This window comes from Centropristis striata, chromosome 7 (assembly GCF_030273125.1).
Source record: "Centropristis striata isolate RG_2023a ecotype Rhode Island chromosome 7, C.striata_1.0, whole genome shotgun sequence".
Classification (NCBI taxonomy): Eukaryota; Metazoa; Chordata; class Actinopteri; order Perciformes; family Serranidae; genus Centropristis; species Centropristis striata.
In genome coordinates, this window is record NC_081523.1 from 22,827,109 (window position 1) to 22,842,342 (window position 15,234).

Genomic DNA, 15,234 nt, shown 5'->3' on the forward strand with positions numbered 1-15,234 from the left:
CATGTGATTTTACCCCTTTAAGATCATCACTTCTTTGACAATTTGCCACATTCATAGGCATCGGGTAAGAATCCAGCAAAGAAGAGCTAGAGGGAGATTGTTTAGTTATCAGTTTAGTTTATCAGTGTTTCATTGTTGACACTAATATTGGTAATACTTTACTCTAAGGTGTCTACATAAGAGTGACATGGGCGTGTCATAGACATGACATGGGATATGTCATGACATGAACATTAATGACACTTTGAAGTAACATTAATGCTCATGATACTTGTCATGTCATGTTTCTGACACGTGTGACTCTTATGTAGACACCTTCAAGTGTTACCATATCTTGCTTAAGTCACAAAGGCATGTTCAAAAATTGCCTAAGTCATTTATTTTGTTACATAGTTACATAATTTACACACAGTGTTATTACTATGCCAATAGCCATCCCTTGTTACATAATTTTTGAGTGAAATCAATAAATATAATATGTTACACTTTTGGTGAAGTTTTCTGTTTCCTGCAAAACTTGAATTAGGCGATTATTTTAACAGGGTGATGATATGTACTATATGTGAAATGTCAGTGTAACAGTGTGTCATGGATTCCTTTTGCTCACTATTGCTAAATTATGAAGCCACTATGAATTGTTGTGATTAATTAATAATTAATATAGATCACTAGATATGGAATAATAATAGAAAAAGCCTTAAAATACCATATGAAGAGGGATGTCATGTCCTGTGTGTCCTATGCAGAAAAGTTGACAAGGAATCTCGAGGCAGAAGCAAGTAATAGTAGGAAAAGATCAAATAAAACAGGAGTACTCATGCTCATCATTTCAATGATAGATCATCGAATTAAAACAATAGATCTATTGTTTTATTTATGGTAGTAGGAGACCCAGCAACTGTCTGTTTAAATGACACAGAGCAGTGGTATGAATAAAACTGATGCATCACATTACTCATGTTCATATTTCTGAGCTTAGGTACTGTTCTGCTTTTAGAACACATGCATGGTCCTGGAATATACTTTAAACAGCAGGACTCAATGATACATCCATGATACAAGGGACTGGACCCGTTATTAAGTGTTGTAAAAAAAAAAAAAAAAAAAGTGTATCTTGCTCTCAAGTTTAATATCAGTATAGAAAGAGAATATTTGTCCTTTTTGTGTGAACATTTGGGAAAGATTATTAACTTTAGAAATTAATGAGAGGACGATGATAGGAAACCCACATGCAATTCAAGTTATTGATATTGTTATACCTCCTAATACCACTGGTGGGACAAAGTCATTGGTTTGCAAGTCACAAGTTGAGTCTCATGTCTTTGCACTCAAGTCCTGTGTCAAGTTGAGTTTCAAGTCCTAAACAAGTCAGAATGCACTTTTTACTGAATGCAATGCCATTTTAACAACAGAGTTATATTATATTTTATTTCCAAAAATCATTATCATAAAAACGTAGTGCTGACATTGCACTTACATAGCATATAGCATGCCTTAGGGAAGGTATGAAGTATTTTTAGGTCAAAGTTAAGTCACGAGTCATAGGTGTACCAAGTATTTTTTTGATATTGACAAATTGAGTCTAAAGTAATCAGATTTGTGACTAAAGTCTACAGCTCTTATATAAACTGTGCAGGGCATTTCTTGCTTCTTCCATAGTGGGGCATGATGGAAAAGGGTTTGGGAAAACCTGCATTAAGGACACCACATTAAACCACACAAATTATTAAGAGTAGTTTTTTATGTCACATTCCCTCAGTTGCTTTCCTATCTAAAGAAACATGCAGCACACAAGTAGATTACATTCTGGTAGTTCATTCTTTTATTCACACAAAATATATCAGTCATTAATTGCACAAGTGGAAAACAATAGCAGTTAAAAGGTAACGTTAGTAAATATAAATTATTGTGAAAACCAGAGCAATAACTAATAATAACATCACCAAATCCCCATCACATTGTCCTTATCATGTTGTTGTGTTTGTCTGCTTCTGGGAGCTCAAATGAATCTCAATCTCTCGTCTGAAGAACAGCTCCCCCAGCTGGCCATGTGAAGCTTCACTCATGGCTTTGGTCTGCATGCACATCTTGAATTTGTCTGGAGGGAGCTGGTCTGCACAGCTCTTTTCGTGCCACAAGTGGAAAAGGCCTCTGGACGGAGAGCGAATCACCATCAGCTTACTGTGAAGGTACTTCCTGTACAGGTGCACGTCCTCCAAACCCCAGCCTTTGATGTTACGGTCAAAACCACCTGCAGGAAAAAGGGAAGTTCAGAGAGTACAGTGAGACAGTGAGAATCAGGAGGTGCATATGACGAAACTTTAGGTATGCTTGTTTAATGGCTGCTTTAAAAGTTAAGCCATAACAGTTTTTAATTTTGCGTATTTTGATGTATTTAAACAAGAAAAGGGCAAAAAGCAGAGAGAAATTATACAAAGGTGTGAAATAACAACATATCAATAAGAGAACAAGCTTTTCTGAAGTCAGAGAAAGGGTCAGGGTGGTTAAAAAACACAATATATTTCACTTTAACTGTTTATGTGCAATTACTGTTGCATTAGTAATCACTAAAAATACAATTGCTACTTTCCTAATCGCATACTTCACTTTACTTTTAGTACTTTTAGTACTTTTAGTACTTTTAGTATTTTTAGTACGTACTGCAGTTCTTTGACCTTTGACCCTATTCCTTATATGTCTGTTGCTGTCTGTAGCACAACAATTGAAGAGTTTAATTAGGGTCCGAGCAGGCAACAACCTGCGAGGTCCCTATTGTATTTCAAATGATTTTTTTTTTCTTCTTCCCAAATGATCGCATTTTTCACTGCCTGAACATACCCCAAAACTCATGAAACTTTAAATATGAGTCACACCTGGCGTAACTTTTCAGGTCAAGATTTAAAATTAAAAACATGATACATTTAAAATGATTACCCATTTTTATAAATTAAACCACTTAAAAGTTTATTAGGTAGTTAAAATGAGCGGAGTGGAGTCATTTCACAGTGTGGTATTAGTACTTTTACTGAAGTAAAGGATCTGAACACTTCTTCCACCACTGTCTTTTTTACTTCTTTACTTTTTTCTTTTTACATTTATTTTTCTTTCTTTATTCTTATTTTATTTTTTTATTTTTTTTATTTATTTGTTTTTCCGCGCGAAAAAAAAAAAATTAATTAAAAATTAAAAAATAAATAAATAAATAAAATTAAAAATTAAAAATTAAAAAATTAAATTAAATTAAAAAAATAAATAAAAGAGTACAATATATGTCTCAAAATGTAGTGGAGTAGAAGTATAAAGTTACATAAAATGTACATAAAAGTACCTCAAAATTTTACTTTAAGTCCAGTACTTGAGTAAATGTACATAGTTACTTTCCACCATTGCTACCTGCCTCTTCTAACTTATACATATCAGTTAAGAGTCCTCCTTCAGAAACTGTATGAGGATTAAAGGCATAGCATTATTATACAAAACTTGGTACAATTATTGTCAATGCCCTCCTGAGGATAACCCTTTAAGGTTTTATTGATCGGCCCCTAGGTGGCACTTTGGTGGCAGTCTAATTTCATATTTGGTACCGTGGCCACACTATAACACTTAAGTTAATGAAATTCATAGGGGTGGTATAGAATGGCCCCTGTAACGCACACACCCCGACGGCAGCATGCCCCGACACGTGTGTACTGCGAGGGCCCGTTCAGTACTGCTTGTTTTTTGCTTGTTTTTTGCTAAATCTAATCCAACTTCTAGATTAATAATGCAATTAAAAAAAGATATAATTTACAAAATGGACATCATCCTTCATTGAAGAAGACTTGAAACTACTAAGTGAGACCATAAACTCACGAGGAAATGCTTACTGAGGTAATAAAATAAAAGGGTAGGGTCATTTTCTCATAGACTTATAATATCTAACTTATTTTAACAACAAGTGCATTTCCCCCTCGCTGGCCATTAGAAAGAACACAGGTTTAAGGCACATCTGCATTTGCTCCACTTTTCAGGCCCAGAGGTTACAGCTTTCACATACCTTCTGCCATGTAAAGGATTGTGGATCAGAATAACCAGTAGAGCATGCTGGCTTGCATATTAACCAGAGCAAGGGCGAGCAGATGCAAAAAGACATTCTGGTATCTACACTGTATTGGAATAAACTAAATATTTGATACTAAATAGTGTGGTGGTATAGGTACTGGAACGCAATATTAAATTGTATTCTGTCTTACAAAACATGAAATTGGTGATGATGCAAGCGTTTCCATTACCTATGTTGAGGAAATCAGACCTGTACTGACACGTCATGCCAAACCCAAAGTCTCTCCAGAATCCAGTTTCCTTCCTTATCACCTGAGACACAAGTAGCAAATCAGTTCATCAGTTTATTCTAATACATTCAAGTAAATGCATCTGTTTGTATATATAATTATTTTTCACCTACCAGTTGTTGTTGAACAGGCGGTAGAGCTGTCTGATTACTGTAAATAACAGATGGGTTGTATTGGCTGAAGAGCACTGGATAGTACACTTTCTTACCTAAAGACACAAACAGTTCAAACAGACAAACTGTCACATAAACTTGATAATGTATCATGTGTTGTACAAGTAAAGCCAATAAAAAAACATGGAGATAAACTTCTGTCAGATTTTAAAACCCCAGCAATCTGCAGGTTACACATTTTCTGTGGAAGTCTGGAAGTGATGCATTTTTCATTACTAGCAGCAACAGCAGAGGTCTGACTGCAGTGAAAAGAATAAGACCTGGGTAGTTAGTATGAGCAGCAGGGACCACCAGACCTGAACAAAGAAATAACAGACTGATCTCTGGTGAGGAGGGCAGTGCAGAAACACCACAACCACGATGACTTATTGATACAGATAGGGGCAAAATCAAAAGGGTGTTATACAGGAGGAGGTGCCAGAGATTCTGTGGTGAACCTTATTTTAATTTTTCACACCTGTTGGTAGAGACAGCGCAGTAACTTTAATATTTAGATGTTGCGACAAGAAGTCATGAGATATGTGCTCATTGTGCCTGTTTATTGAGAAAGAAGCTGTTCAAGCATGTTGTATTTTGTACCTGTTGCACAGAGCCGTAGATTCAGAGTCAGAACAAGCAGCAGCGTGTGTAATTTTGTGTGCCAATTTGAAATAGAGGGAAACCACTCCATCTTCCACACATATTGGAATGGTTTAATAAGACATGGACTTTGGTGACCTCACATTACTCCCATCAAAGCTCTGCCCAACTTCAACCTGAGTGGAGGTCTAATCAGCCAGAATAATTGAATGCACATGTATGAGTGTGTAGGGCCTTTAATTAATGCAATAAAACACATGGAAGAGGCCATATGAGTTAAAAGGATAGTTCAGATTTTTTAAAAGTGGGGTTGTATGAGATACTTAACCCTATAAAGCCTGAACCGTGAAATAATTGCCAGAAAATTCTAAATTTTCAAAACTGGAGTGTTTGTTGAACCGGCTAACCTTTTTTTTAATTCAATATCAATTTTCATATATGCATTTAATTTGGATCATATTTGATGCATCAGGTCTTTTTGTGCAATTTGTTGCTCACAATTTGCTTTTCTTGAACTAACATAATCACATAAAACCTAATATTTTTAACCAAATAAAACTTTGACTTTCCTTTTAACATTTTCCTCAAACATACAAAATCTTTTTTTCCATATAAAACAACATCATACATCTGCTGATATGAAGTTTTCACGCAGCAATGACAGATCCACCAGTGGAACCAGCAAATCATTTTTGTTACATCTGGTATTTTTGTGAAATTTGTTGCTCAGTTTTTTTAATTGTCAATTCATGTATTCATCAGGTTTTTCAGGAAAAAAATATCACACTGATGATGTAGAGGTCTCAAAAACGTATGTATCAAATATGATACACTTGGCTTTATAGGGTTAATCATAGTCAGCGTATTACCTACAGTAGATGGCGGTGTTGGTACTCCAAACTGTGGGCGTGCTTACCTCATATAACACCATTAAAAAACAACAACAACTAACCCTTTAACTAATGCATTGAAACAGATGTCCAAGTATCGATATTTAGCATTCCAAGGGCCTGCTGTTTTTGCCAGGCTCACTTGCGGAATATACTGGAGATACTGGTATCATATGAAACTAGAAGATCTAAGGAACATATAGGCACCATGTCAGGATATCGTGTCGGGAAGTGATCGAAATTACACTGCAAACTGCTATTTTTTTTTATTTTTCATGGTGATTTTCAAAGTGGTCATGTGACCTCTGACGTCATGCCATCTCAATGAAAATAGGCTTTCTGGGTTCCCACAAGTCTCCTCTTTACACACTTGGCTGCCTCCCAATTCAGAACTGAGAATCATCTCTTCGTTGACAAAAAAATTCTTTATCAAATTTTATTTTGTGGACACAAAATGCAGTCAAACAGTTAAGTCGCAATATATTGTATCGTGACTCAAGTATCGGGATATGATTGTATCGTGGGACCTCTGGTGATTCACACCTCTAATATTTTGTATTTTATGGTTAATGTTATCATTATCCGCTCAGACCCAAGTAGTTTTTTCCTTGTAGATACAGATTTTAGCATGAATCAAGGCTCAATCATATCCCTGGAAGATGTGGTGATTCTAAATGCTGCATGAAGATGTTGAAAAAGCTCATGTGTAAATGTTTCATTCATCCTGTGTCTCACCAGGCTCGGCGTTGAGACGACAGGAAGTTAAGAAGTCAGCCGTGAAGTGGATGTCAACATCGCAGAAGAAGAGCAGGACATTCTGGCTGCGCCTCCACGCCCTGGCACCCACGTCTAAGCCCCGGCCACGAGAGAACTCCTCATTCAGCTGGATCAGAGTGAAGCTTCTGAACCGAGTCTCTCTGAGGGAGAGAAGAAGGAGAGAATCTGTCAGCACGACTAGATGACACATGAAAAAAAAAAATGATTGCCTTAATCTGACTATAACAGGACAACTGAAGTGCATGGAAACGCACTGACTGAGTGTTTGCTCAGACAGGTACTCTTATGCATCTGAGTGCTTCAATTTGAAGTGTCTAGTGACTAATCAATCTGCAGACATAAACTCTCATCATAATGTTACAGAATTGCATATTAAGAGTAGCTCATAGAGGATCTACAGTGTTTTTCTCCCATACTCTCTTACCGGCAATGTTTTACATCAGTGTTTAGACACATCCGTGAAAGTAAATTCCAAAAGAGTAAAAGAAGAAACAGATTTCAAAATATTTTTGTTGTAATCAATCAACTCTCCTAATATTGATTCATTAAGTAATCAGTGTCATTGCATGTTATCATCTTGCCAGAAGTGTGGACTCATGTCACATTTGACTACAACACAGGTCATAAATCGGATTACTTTATATTTGACGAACTATAAAAGACTTTGACTTCACTTTTTAATTTTAGCTCTTTTGACTTGATAGCTTCTTGAAGACAAAAAAAATGAAAAATTATGTTATAAAATAAATATCCACCAATCAACTATTAATTTTCATGACAAAAATAGACAATGAAACACTCTAACAGCAGTCAATTAGTGCAGACACACAACAAAAGACACCTCAGATTATGATATTCAAACATAACCTAACACTGGTCGATCAAAAATGGACAGAAACATTTGGCTCAGAAGTTTAAAATTACTGTAACTGTATCAAAGGACTAACATACAAAGGCAAACCTGATTTTTTTTTTTTAGCTTTTAAATGTTTATTTGACAGTAGTGATTACAAAATTAAACAGTTATTCAATATTTATTTAGATTTTCTGAATTACTGTACTGTGACAAAATTAAAATAACATGGTGTAGAGTGTATAGTGGCTTGTTATGACTTGAAACACATCCTAACCTAAAATTAGTTTGAACAAAAACAAATAAGAAGAAAGCCAAGTCACCCAGGACCACGAACAGCTCTCTACAAAGTGTAGAAACTGGAAATGAAACCCTCTAATCAGTTGTGTCATCAAGACACAAAACCTGGAGATAATTTACTTAAATTATATGAACAAAAGAGATGCCCAGAATACATTTGTAGACTAAATATTTGTTGGAGCAATTTGTTTAAGGAATAGAGAGGAAAACAAGTTTTTCAACACAACAAAGCCACTGTGACATTAGCTGATGATTAAACTGCATTAAAAAAGACTTCATTACCTGGTGGTCTGGTCCAGCATGGCTTTCACCTGGTCTATCTGATCTCGGCCAAAGTAGACCACAGTCAGATGAACTCTGGCGTCCTGCTTTATGCACACTTCTCTGAACCAAAACATAATACACAAAAAACACGTGTTAGGATAATTTCTATACTGCTCTTTTAATTGATTACCCCTTAAATCACCCCTTTTTCACACAAGGACAACACTTCTTCTTCTTCAAATCTATACATTTACATTTATCTGAAGTGGAAAGGAGGCCTGTTGGCTTTCAACCAACCATCTCACCAAGTGTGAGATCAATAGTATCCTGATACAATTACTGTTGGTGCCAGCCTGATCACTTCACTTCAAAATGATACCTGAAGTTGTTGATGAATTGCCTGAAAGCGTCCGGCCTTTTGGAGAGAGGTACGATGATGTTGATGAGCATGTTGCCTGTGTCAACGTTCTCGCTCTTCACCTTCATCACAGGGCCAAACGGCCTGAAGAGCACGAGCTGTGTGAAGTCTCGCGGGCCATCGCCTTTAAACATCAGTTCATAGACAGTTCCCCTGTCCCGCTCTGTACGAGTCAACCCTGTGACAGAGACAGACAGTGCTTGATTTTATTGGTCCCATTTTTTTTCTATAATATTGACAATAATCACATGGAAACTGGACAAAGTGTTTAAGTGCAAGGCCTATTTTAGTCAGTTCCCTGCAGGTTAGTTGAATATGCAAAGATGAGATTTTTTTGTCAAATAACACATGTCAAAGTTTTTTTACATTAATAAGTAATGAATAAATGCTTAAAGTTCTCCCCGCTTGTAAACTCAGCAAACTTACTCTCTCATAACTTTGTCTGAAACTTTCCTATAATTAGAACCAAACACAGTCCTTCATGGAGAATGTCCCAGGAAATTTAAAGGAACTTATGTCAGAAAATACAGTGTTGCCAATTATACATTAAAAAAATTAAAGAAATAAAAAAGCACCTGTTCAGGATAAAGGCTGAGGAGCTGCTGTGAGTTTTATGGCAGTAGCACAGATGTAATGACCAGCTATTGAATACAAAATGACTCCACATTTCACTTTAAGATAAAATATCATTTTTTTTAAAGCCTTGAGGAATCTGTAATTTGATTCAAGATAATCAGGGCTGTGCATCTCATTTGGTCATAAATATACTTTTTATGTAGTTTTAGGCCACATTTTACAATAAACTTTTTAGATCTTGGTCTGTATATAAACTATGTATTTGTATATTATGGATGAATGAACCGAGATCTTTCTCACCCTCTATGAAGTCTGAAGGGGAGTATGTGTGCTTCCGTCTGGTGTTGTCTGTGTGTTGCAGAGGTCCGTTCAGGACATGCAGAGCTGTTTCCACTGTGCTTATCAGCTCGTCTCTGCGGTCTCTCCTCACAGGCCTCTCCTCTGGGTGCCTCGTCAGCCCCGTCTCCAGCTGGTACACCCTGAGTGACACAACAACAACTAAAAACACACACTCTATAAAGAAGCATGAGATAAGACTTGTCATCAGAAGTACTCCTGGATGCCTTGACTGTTGTCCTTACTGGTGAATGACTGTCCCACTCACCTCCGCAGGGTGAAAGTGTCAAAAGGAATCACTGCATATTCGCTGGGCAGCTTTACACCTGAGTACACCTCGGCATGGTTCAGCTGGGAGCGAAGGAACTCCTGGAGGACATGATGTAACATTTACTACTACATCTATAATGTCACACTTCATTTATCTCATCAGCACACATTACTCCTTCACCATCCACTATCATGTTCTACCTTCAGGTCCGTTTGTGTCGGGGTCTTGTGCAGACTCTCCAGACCCTGTGGCAAGATCCCTCTGGTTTTTGCTTTTTCCAGGGACTCCTGAAGCTGCTGCGTCCTCTCCTGGAGAGCCTCCTTCAGCTGGGCTATCTGCTTTGTCAGGCTGTTAATGTAATGTCTGTGAGAGTCCTCCCGCTCCTGCAGCAAGGCCAGGTATCCCTCCTTACTGGTGGCCCCTCCAGACCACAGCAGAGACTGCTGGCTGCTGTGAGACGCTGGTTTACAGGCGAGGAGGTAGAACAGAGACAGACAGCAGCAGAGGCCCAGCACAATGAGGCCGAACCGGGCCAACAGGCCTAAAAGCCATCGTTTAAACATGCTGGATTGTCTTCTTAAAAAATACCCTTAAACACTTGAGGCCTTTAAAATCATGATGTTCATTTTGCGATGTGGAGTTGCACCCAGAAAAAACAAACCATAGTTTATAAACCATAAATTAATGAATATGACTTTTTAAGATGTCCTCTTGTTTTCTTGCATCGTCCGTATCTGTCATATCCTCAGGTAGCATCTTCACAAGTGATGTGTCACATGTAGAGATCATCACCAGAGTGCCGAAACTCCCTATAATGACAATAATATACATTTTAAAGCAGTGGTTCCCAACATTTTGCACTTCTAACCCCTTGAAAAATAATTTACAGGTTATGGAATCAAACTGAGCAGATCAACCAATGAGGAATTTTCCTCTCTCAGATTGTTTCATTATTAGAATTTTTAGAGGCCTGGCATGTCACAAACATTCAGCATTTCAAAGGAAATGAAGACAGATCAGTTCACATGTAAGGCTGCACTTAGGCACAGCTGTGCTGTGTGCCTTTGCCTGCATGCTGGTGTAATGTTTATCACATTCACTATTGTAGTTAGCGCTCAACACAAAGAACAGCTGCAGCTCAGGATTTGTCATTCATTATAAAGATATATTTACTGAACCAAATAATCTTGTGATGGGATCACACCAGCTGCAGTGCCTAATCAGGCCAGGGGCATGAAGTGAGAGGGCCAATGGCACCTTCAGTACTTCCTATCCCACTACTTCAGGCACCCTTGCTCATATTTGATCCCAGCTACACACCTGTTAAGTTCTGTACCTGTTAAGTATCTGCATCTTGAACAGTTGACAAAATCAACTGTCCACAGACAAAAATATAAACAGCTGGCAAAGTACGCAAAACCACATTGTCACTTTAGTTGTGATGTGATAGTGAAGCTCGGGGACAAGTCAGAGGATAACTAAAGTTATGGGGATTCATCCTCTGGAAACCATGAATATTTGTAGAAAATTTCATGACAATCCATCCAAGAGTTTTTTAAATATTTCAGTCTGGACCAAAGTTAGCACTCAAAGGCCACTAGCCGGACAACAGGGCAAAAAAATCATTATACTTTTAAAAATATATATTTTTTGAATCATCAGAGGCCTCCTCAAATGTATCTACAGTTTACCAAGGATGGTTAATGTTGAATCATTCACACTAAGACAGATCTAATGTTGCTAATTCTGCACCGTAAAAAAAAACACAGCAATAGCAAGGATCATATTGATCTTTAAAAAAATGTATCATGAGAAAGTCTCAAAGGACTTAACATTAAGAAAAAAACAGAGGAAACTTTGACATAAAGAATTTCTAACAAATCAAATAACAACCAGAGAGAGTAAACTAACCAACCTGCTCAGTCTTGTCCTGATGTGCCTCAGTGTTTTGTGAGCAGCTTATTTCATTACAAGTCCGTGAACTGTGTCGTGCTGTTGGACTGCTGCTGGGGTTTATGTTGGCTGCTATAAAATGCACAGAAAGAGAAATAACCTGACCTTACATTCACTCTGCAGTGCCACGACGCTGAAGGTGGGAAGTGACAGAAACAAGCATTTCTCTGTGTGTCTCTCCACCCTGTGTGTGTGTGTGTGTGTGTGTGTGTGTGTGTGTTTGTGCGTGTGTGTGTGTGTGTGTGTGTGTGTATGTGTTGCCATCATCAGTTTATTCACAGCACAGATGGCTCTTTATTACTCAGGTAGAGGCTGATCTCATGAAAGACTTGCTTATGTTTCCAGGTCCACCCAAGCAGTGTGTGTTTGTGTGTGTGCGTGTGTGTGTGTGTGTGTGTGTGTGTGTGTGTGTGTTGATGCATGTGCCCATGTGTTCATACCATACAGACCCTTTTAAAGCATTCTACCATTAAGTAAAGTTATTTTAATAAAAACGTAGACCCTGCACGCTAATAAAATCCTTTCACTGCATCAGTAGTTTTTCAGCTTAAATATCAAAGTTATGATCGTAATCTTTCATCTCTTGTAGCTCATGAAAACATTTCATGTATTTAAAATGACTGCACAGCTTTTATCATGCTGTCATCTCTTTTGAACACCTTACAGGCAGTAAATCACAGTGGGTCATCAGATTTATGATGAAATTGATTGCAAAAAAACTGAGATCAAAGGCTAAAACATATATTATCCTGCAACACATAAACTCAGAAAAGCTGTAATTAAAGACAGGCAGCTTTAAAAGGAATATTTTGATATAATCACCAACTGCTGTGAATCTCAAAGGGAAGTTGCCATCAGACGTCCATCATCCTGAACTGCTCATCTCTTCCTTTCTTCGTCTCTTTCTTTTTTTGCAGGCTTTTTTTGTAGTCTTGCAGGAAATCGGTGTCAGCACAGGGAGGCTCACTCATCCATGCAATTATTAAACAACTCTCTTTCTTCTCAGAGCTGAAGTGGCCAAACTGAGTACCTCCTCTCTCCCATCCTCTCTCCTCTCAGTCTCCACCTTTTCCCTGCACCTCCCTTTCCTCTCCTCTCCTCTCTTTTTCCATCTCTCACTTTCTATCAGACTCAGTGTTGTTCACTTTCCATCCATATGAGAACTCACACCATCTGCCTCCATCCTGAATCCCCTTTCAGGTCCTCCGAGGCTCCTCCTTGCCCTTAAGTCTAATTAGAAGGCAACAGGAGTAAGGAATGCCCTTCAGACTTTCGATGCTCTGCCACCTGCAATCTGCTGCGGGGGAAATAGCTAGGTACCGGTCGGACCCACCAATAGGACGGGGTCTTGCACATTTAATGAGGCAGCGTACAGATGGTCCTTGTTTTCATTCGGATGTCGACTCCTGAGCTCTGACTCCTCTAAATTTTTTACTTTGCTACTTTGTTTCACCCCATTAATCCATTTGTGATTTGTATAATGTCACATTTGATATTATTGTAGTTATTATTAATATTTAAAAAGTGTTTAATTAGTGAAATGTGAAAGTTTCTACGCAGTGACGTGGCTTAAAGTTGAAGCCAATTAGATTTAAAAGGAAAGACATAAGGCTGCAGGAAGAGTGGAACTTGTTTTATGACTTTATTTTCATATTATGTTAATATTATTTTGATTCATTATTGTTTTGTTTTCCCAGCAGATGCATATTAGCTAATGTAGCACAACTGTGTCTCAAGCTACAATGGAGATAAGTATTCACACTTTCAATGCACCCCGCTCGAAAGCAACATTATGCAACTTTTAACCTTAAAATTACAGATTCATAATTATTTCTTATGGTTCTTGTTCTTGCACAATATCATTTTGGTGAGTGGGATATGAACTCTGGGAGAAGTGTTGATGCTTTGCAGCACTAATTCAAACACCACCAGCTATCTATAAGAAGCTAGCTCCGTACTCTCAGCATGGTGGCAGAGGAGAAGAGACTGTTGATGTAAAAATCCAAACCTCATATACTGTTAGCAATGCATGAATTCTATTTGTAATTGAAAACTAATGCAGGGTTGCAAATTGTAAACTCTCCTGACATAAACAGTAATGATCTGTCTCACAGTTAATGGGAAAACTCAGATGATCCAACTGTAGAGTGTACATCCCTGCCCAGTGTTTCCTATACAATTATTTATTTATGGCTGCCTGATACAATATGAACACTGACCACCACATATATTTGATATTTAAATATTTAGAATTAGTAAAATTCTGTTTCATCATAGAGATGCATACAGTGCATTCATTTTCTGGGCATTGCACTGGCTGAATTTGAGTTGTTACTGTCGCCTGCAACAACAACTACAACAATACACAGTCGCCCATAAAATTGGAATAAAATATTTCTTACCTCTTTCCATGAAATTATTGTGACAATATGATTTATTCTTAATATATCACAATGAAAATTAAACCCGGGTCCTCAATCGTCCGCCTGCTCTATGACATTAAACCTCTGAAGTCCAGGAGATTTTGGTTCAAATTTGTCAACTTCCTATGCATTAATTACTGTCTCTGTTTAGCATCTTTCAGTCTGTCCTTACTTCACATGCATGGCTCCTTTTTCTTGACACAAACTTGGTTCACAGATTTTTCATTTTATTTTAATAAGTATAAGTATAAAGCTGCCCAAAATACAAACAAAAGACACAGGTGTCTATGGAAATGTACCTTTTTTTTTAAACCATTTATACACACAAAAACAGCAGAAAAAAAATAAATAATAAAACTACAAAACAGTCTATTTGCATGTCAATTAAAAATGATAGTAGTTTTCATTGTAGAAAAAAAATTCACATTCTAAAAAAGGTCTAGAAACATAAATGGCACACTGTGAAAGCTCCTATGATTGCACTTTCAACTTGCTTTCTCAGCTTGTCTACATATCATATATAAATACAGTTATTACTGTAAACAAAACATGTGTATTTTCAATAAATAGATGGACTCCAGAGGGTTAAAGAACTGGCAGAGGGCAGCTTCTGGCTGTGGCTATGGAGGAAGCATAGTAGTTGGGGGGTAGATAACACCTAGGGCATCAGTAGGGGATGGCAGGAAAAGATCCCTGCCATCGCTCCGCCACCAGGAGATGTACTGGGGTTAAAGGAGCGAAACATCCATGACTGGTGGTCCCCAGCTGATAACCTGTCCATGCCCAGAGAGATGTTCAGGTGTTCACTGTTCACACATGCACAAACGGCACCGGCGCAGGTGCGTCAGGCAGCAATGCTCTGCAGGTAGACCATCAACCTTTATTCATAAGTCACAATGAAAATGAAACCACAATTAACAGAGGATTGTGTCTTAAAACAAAAGTATTCCAACTTTATACACTGTAATAAATTATTCTGTAGTCATTTCATTTTACTTAATATATTTGATAAAATGTATTAAATATAAATGCGTACTTGATTTTGAGGCAGTTGTATAAGTAACTTTAATGTAAAATGTTTGAGATAGAA

General features: G+C 37.6%; 1 protein-coding gene across 1 annotated transcript; it reads right to left on the minus strand.

Moving 5' to 3' along the window:
• Window positions 1-1,676: 1,676 nt before the first annotated feature.
• Window positions 1,677-12,610, minus strand: LOC131974860 (chondroitin sulfate N-acetylgalactosaminyltransferase 1-like). The gene is made up of 11 exons (XM_059337348.1): window positions 12,544-12,610; window positions 11,684-11,793; window positions 9,969-10,577; window positions 9,766-9,866; window positions 9,462-9,640; window positions 8,547-8,763; window positions 8,186-8,287; window positions 6,709-6,890; window positions 4,445-4,539; window positions 4,272-4,353; window positions 1,677-2,251 (listed from the first exon to the last, which is right to left on the minus strand). Exons 3-11 carry the CDS (start codon window positions 10,329-10,331, stop codon window positions 1,968-1,970), a joined length of 1,605 nt encoding a protein of 534 aa, XP_059193331.1. The 5' UTR covers window positions 10,332-10,577; window positions 11,684-11,793; window positions 12,544-12,610; the 3' UTR covers window positions 1,677-1,967.
• Window positions 12,611-15,234: the final 2,624 nt, after the last annotated feature.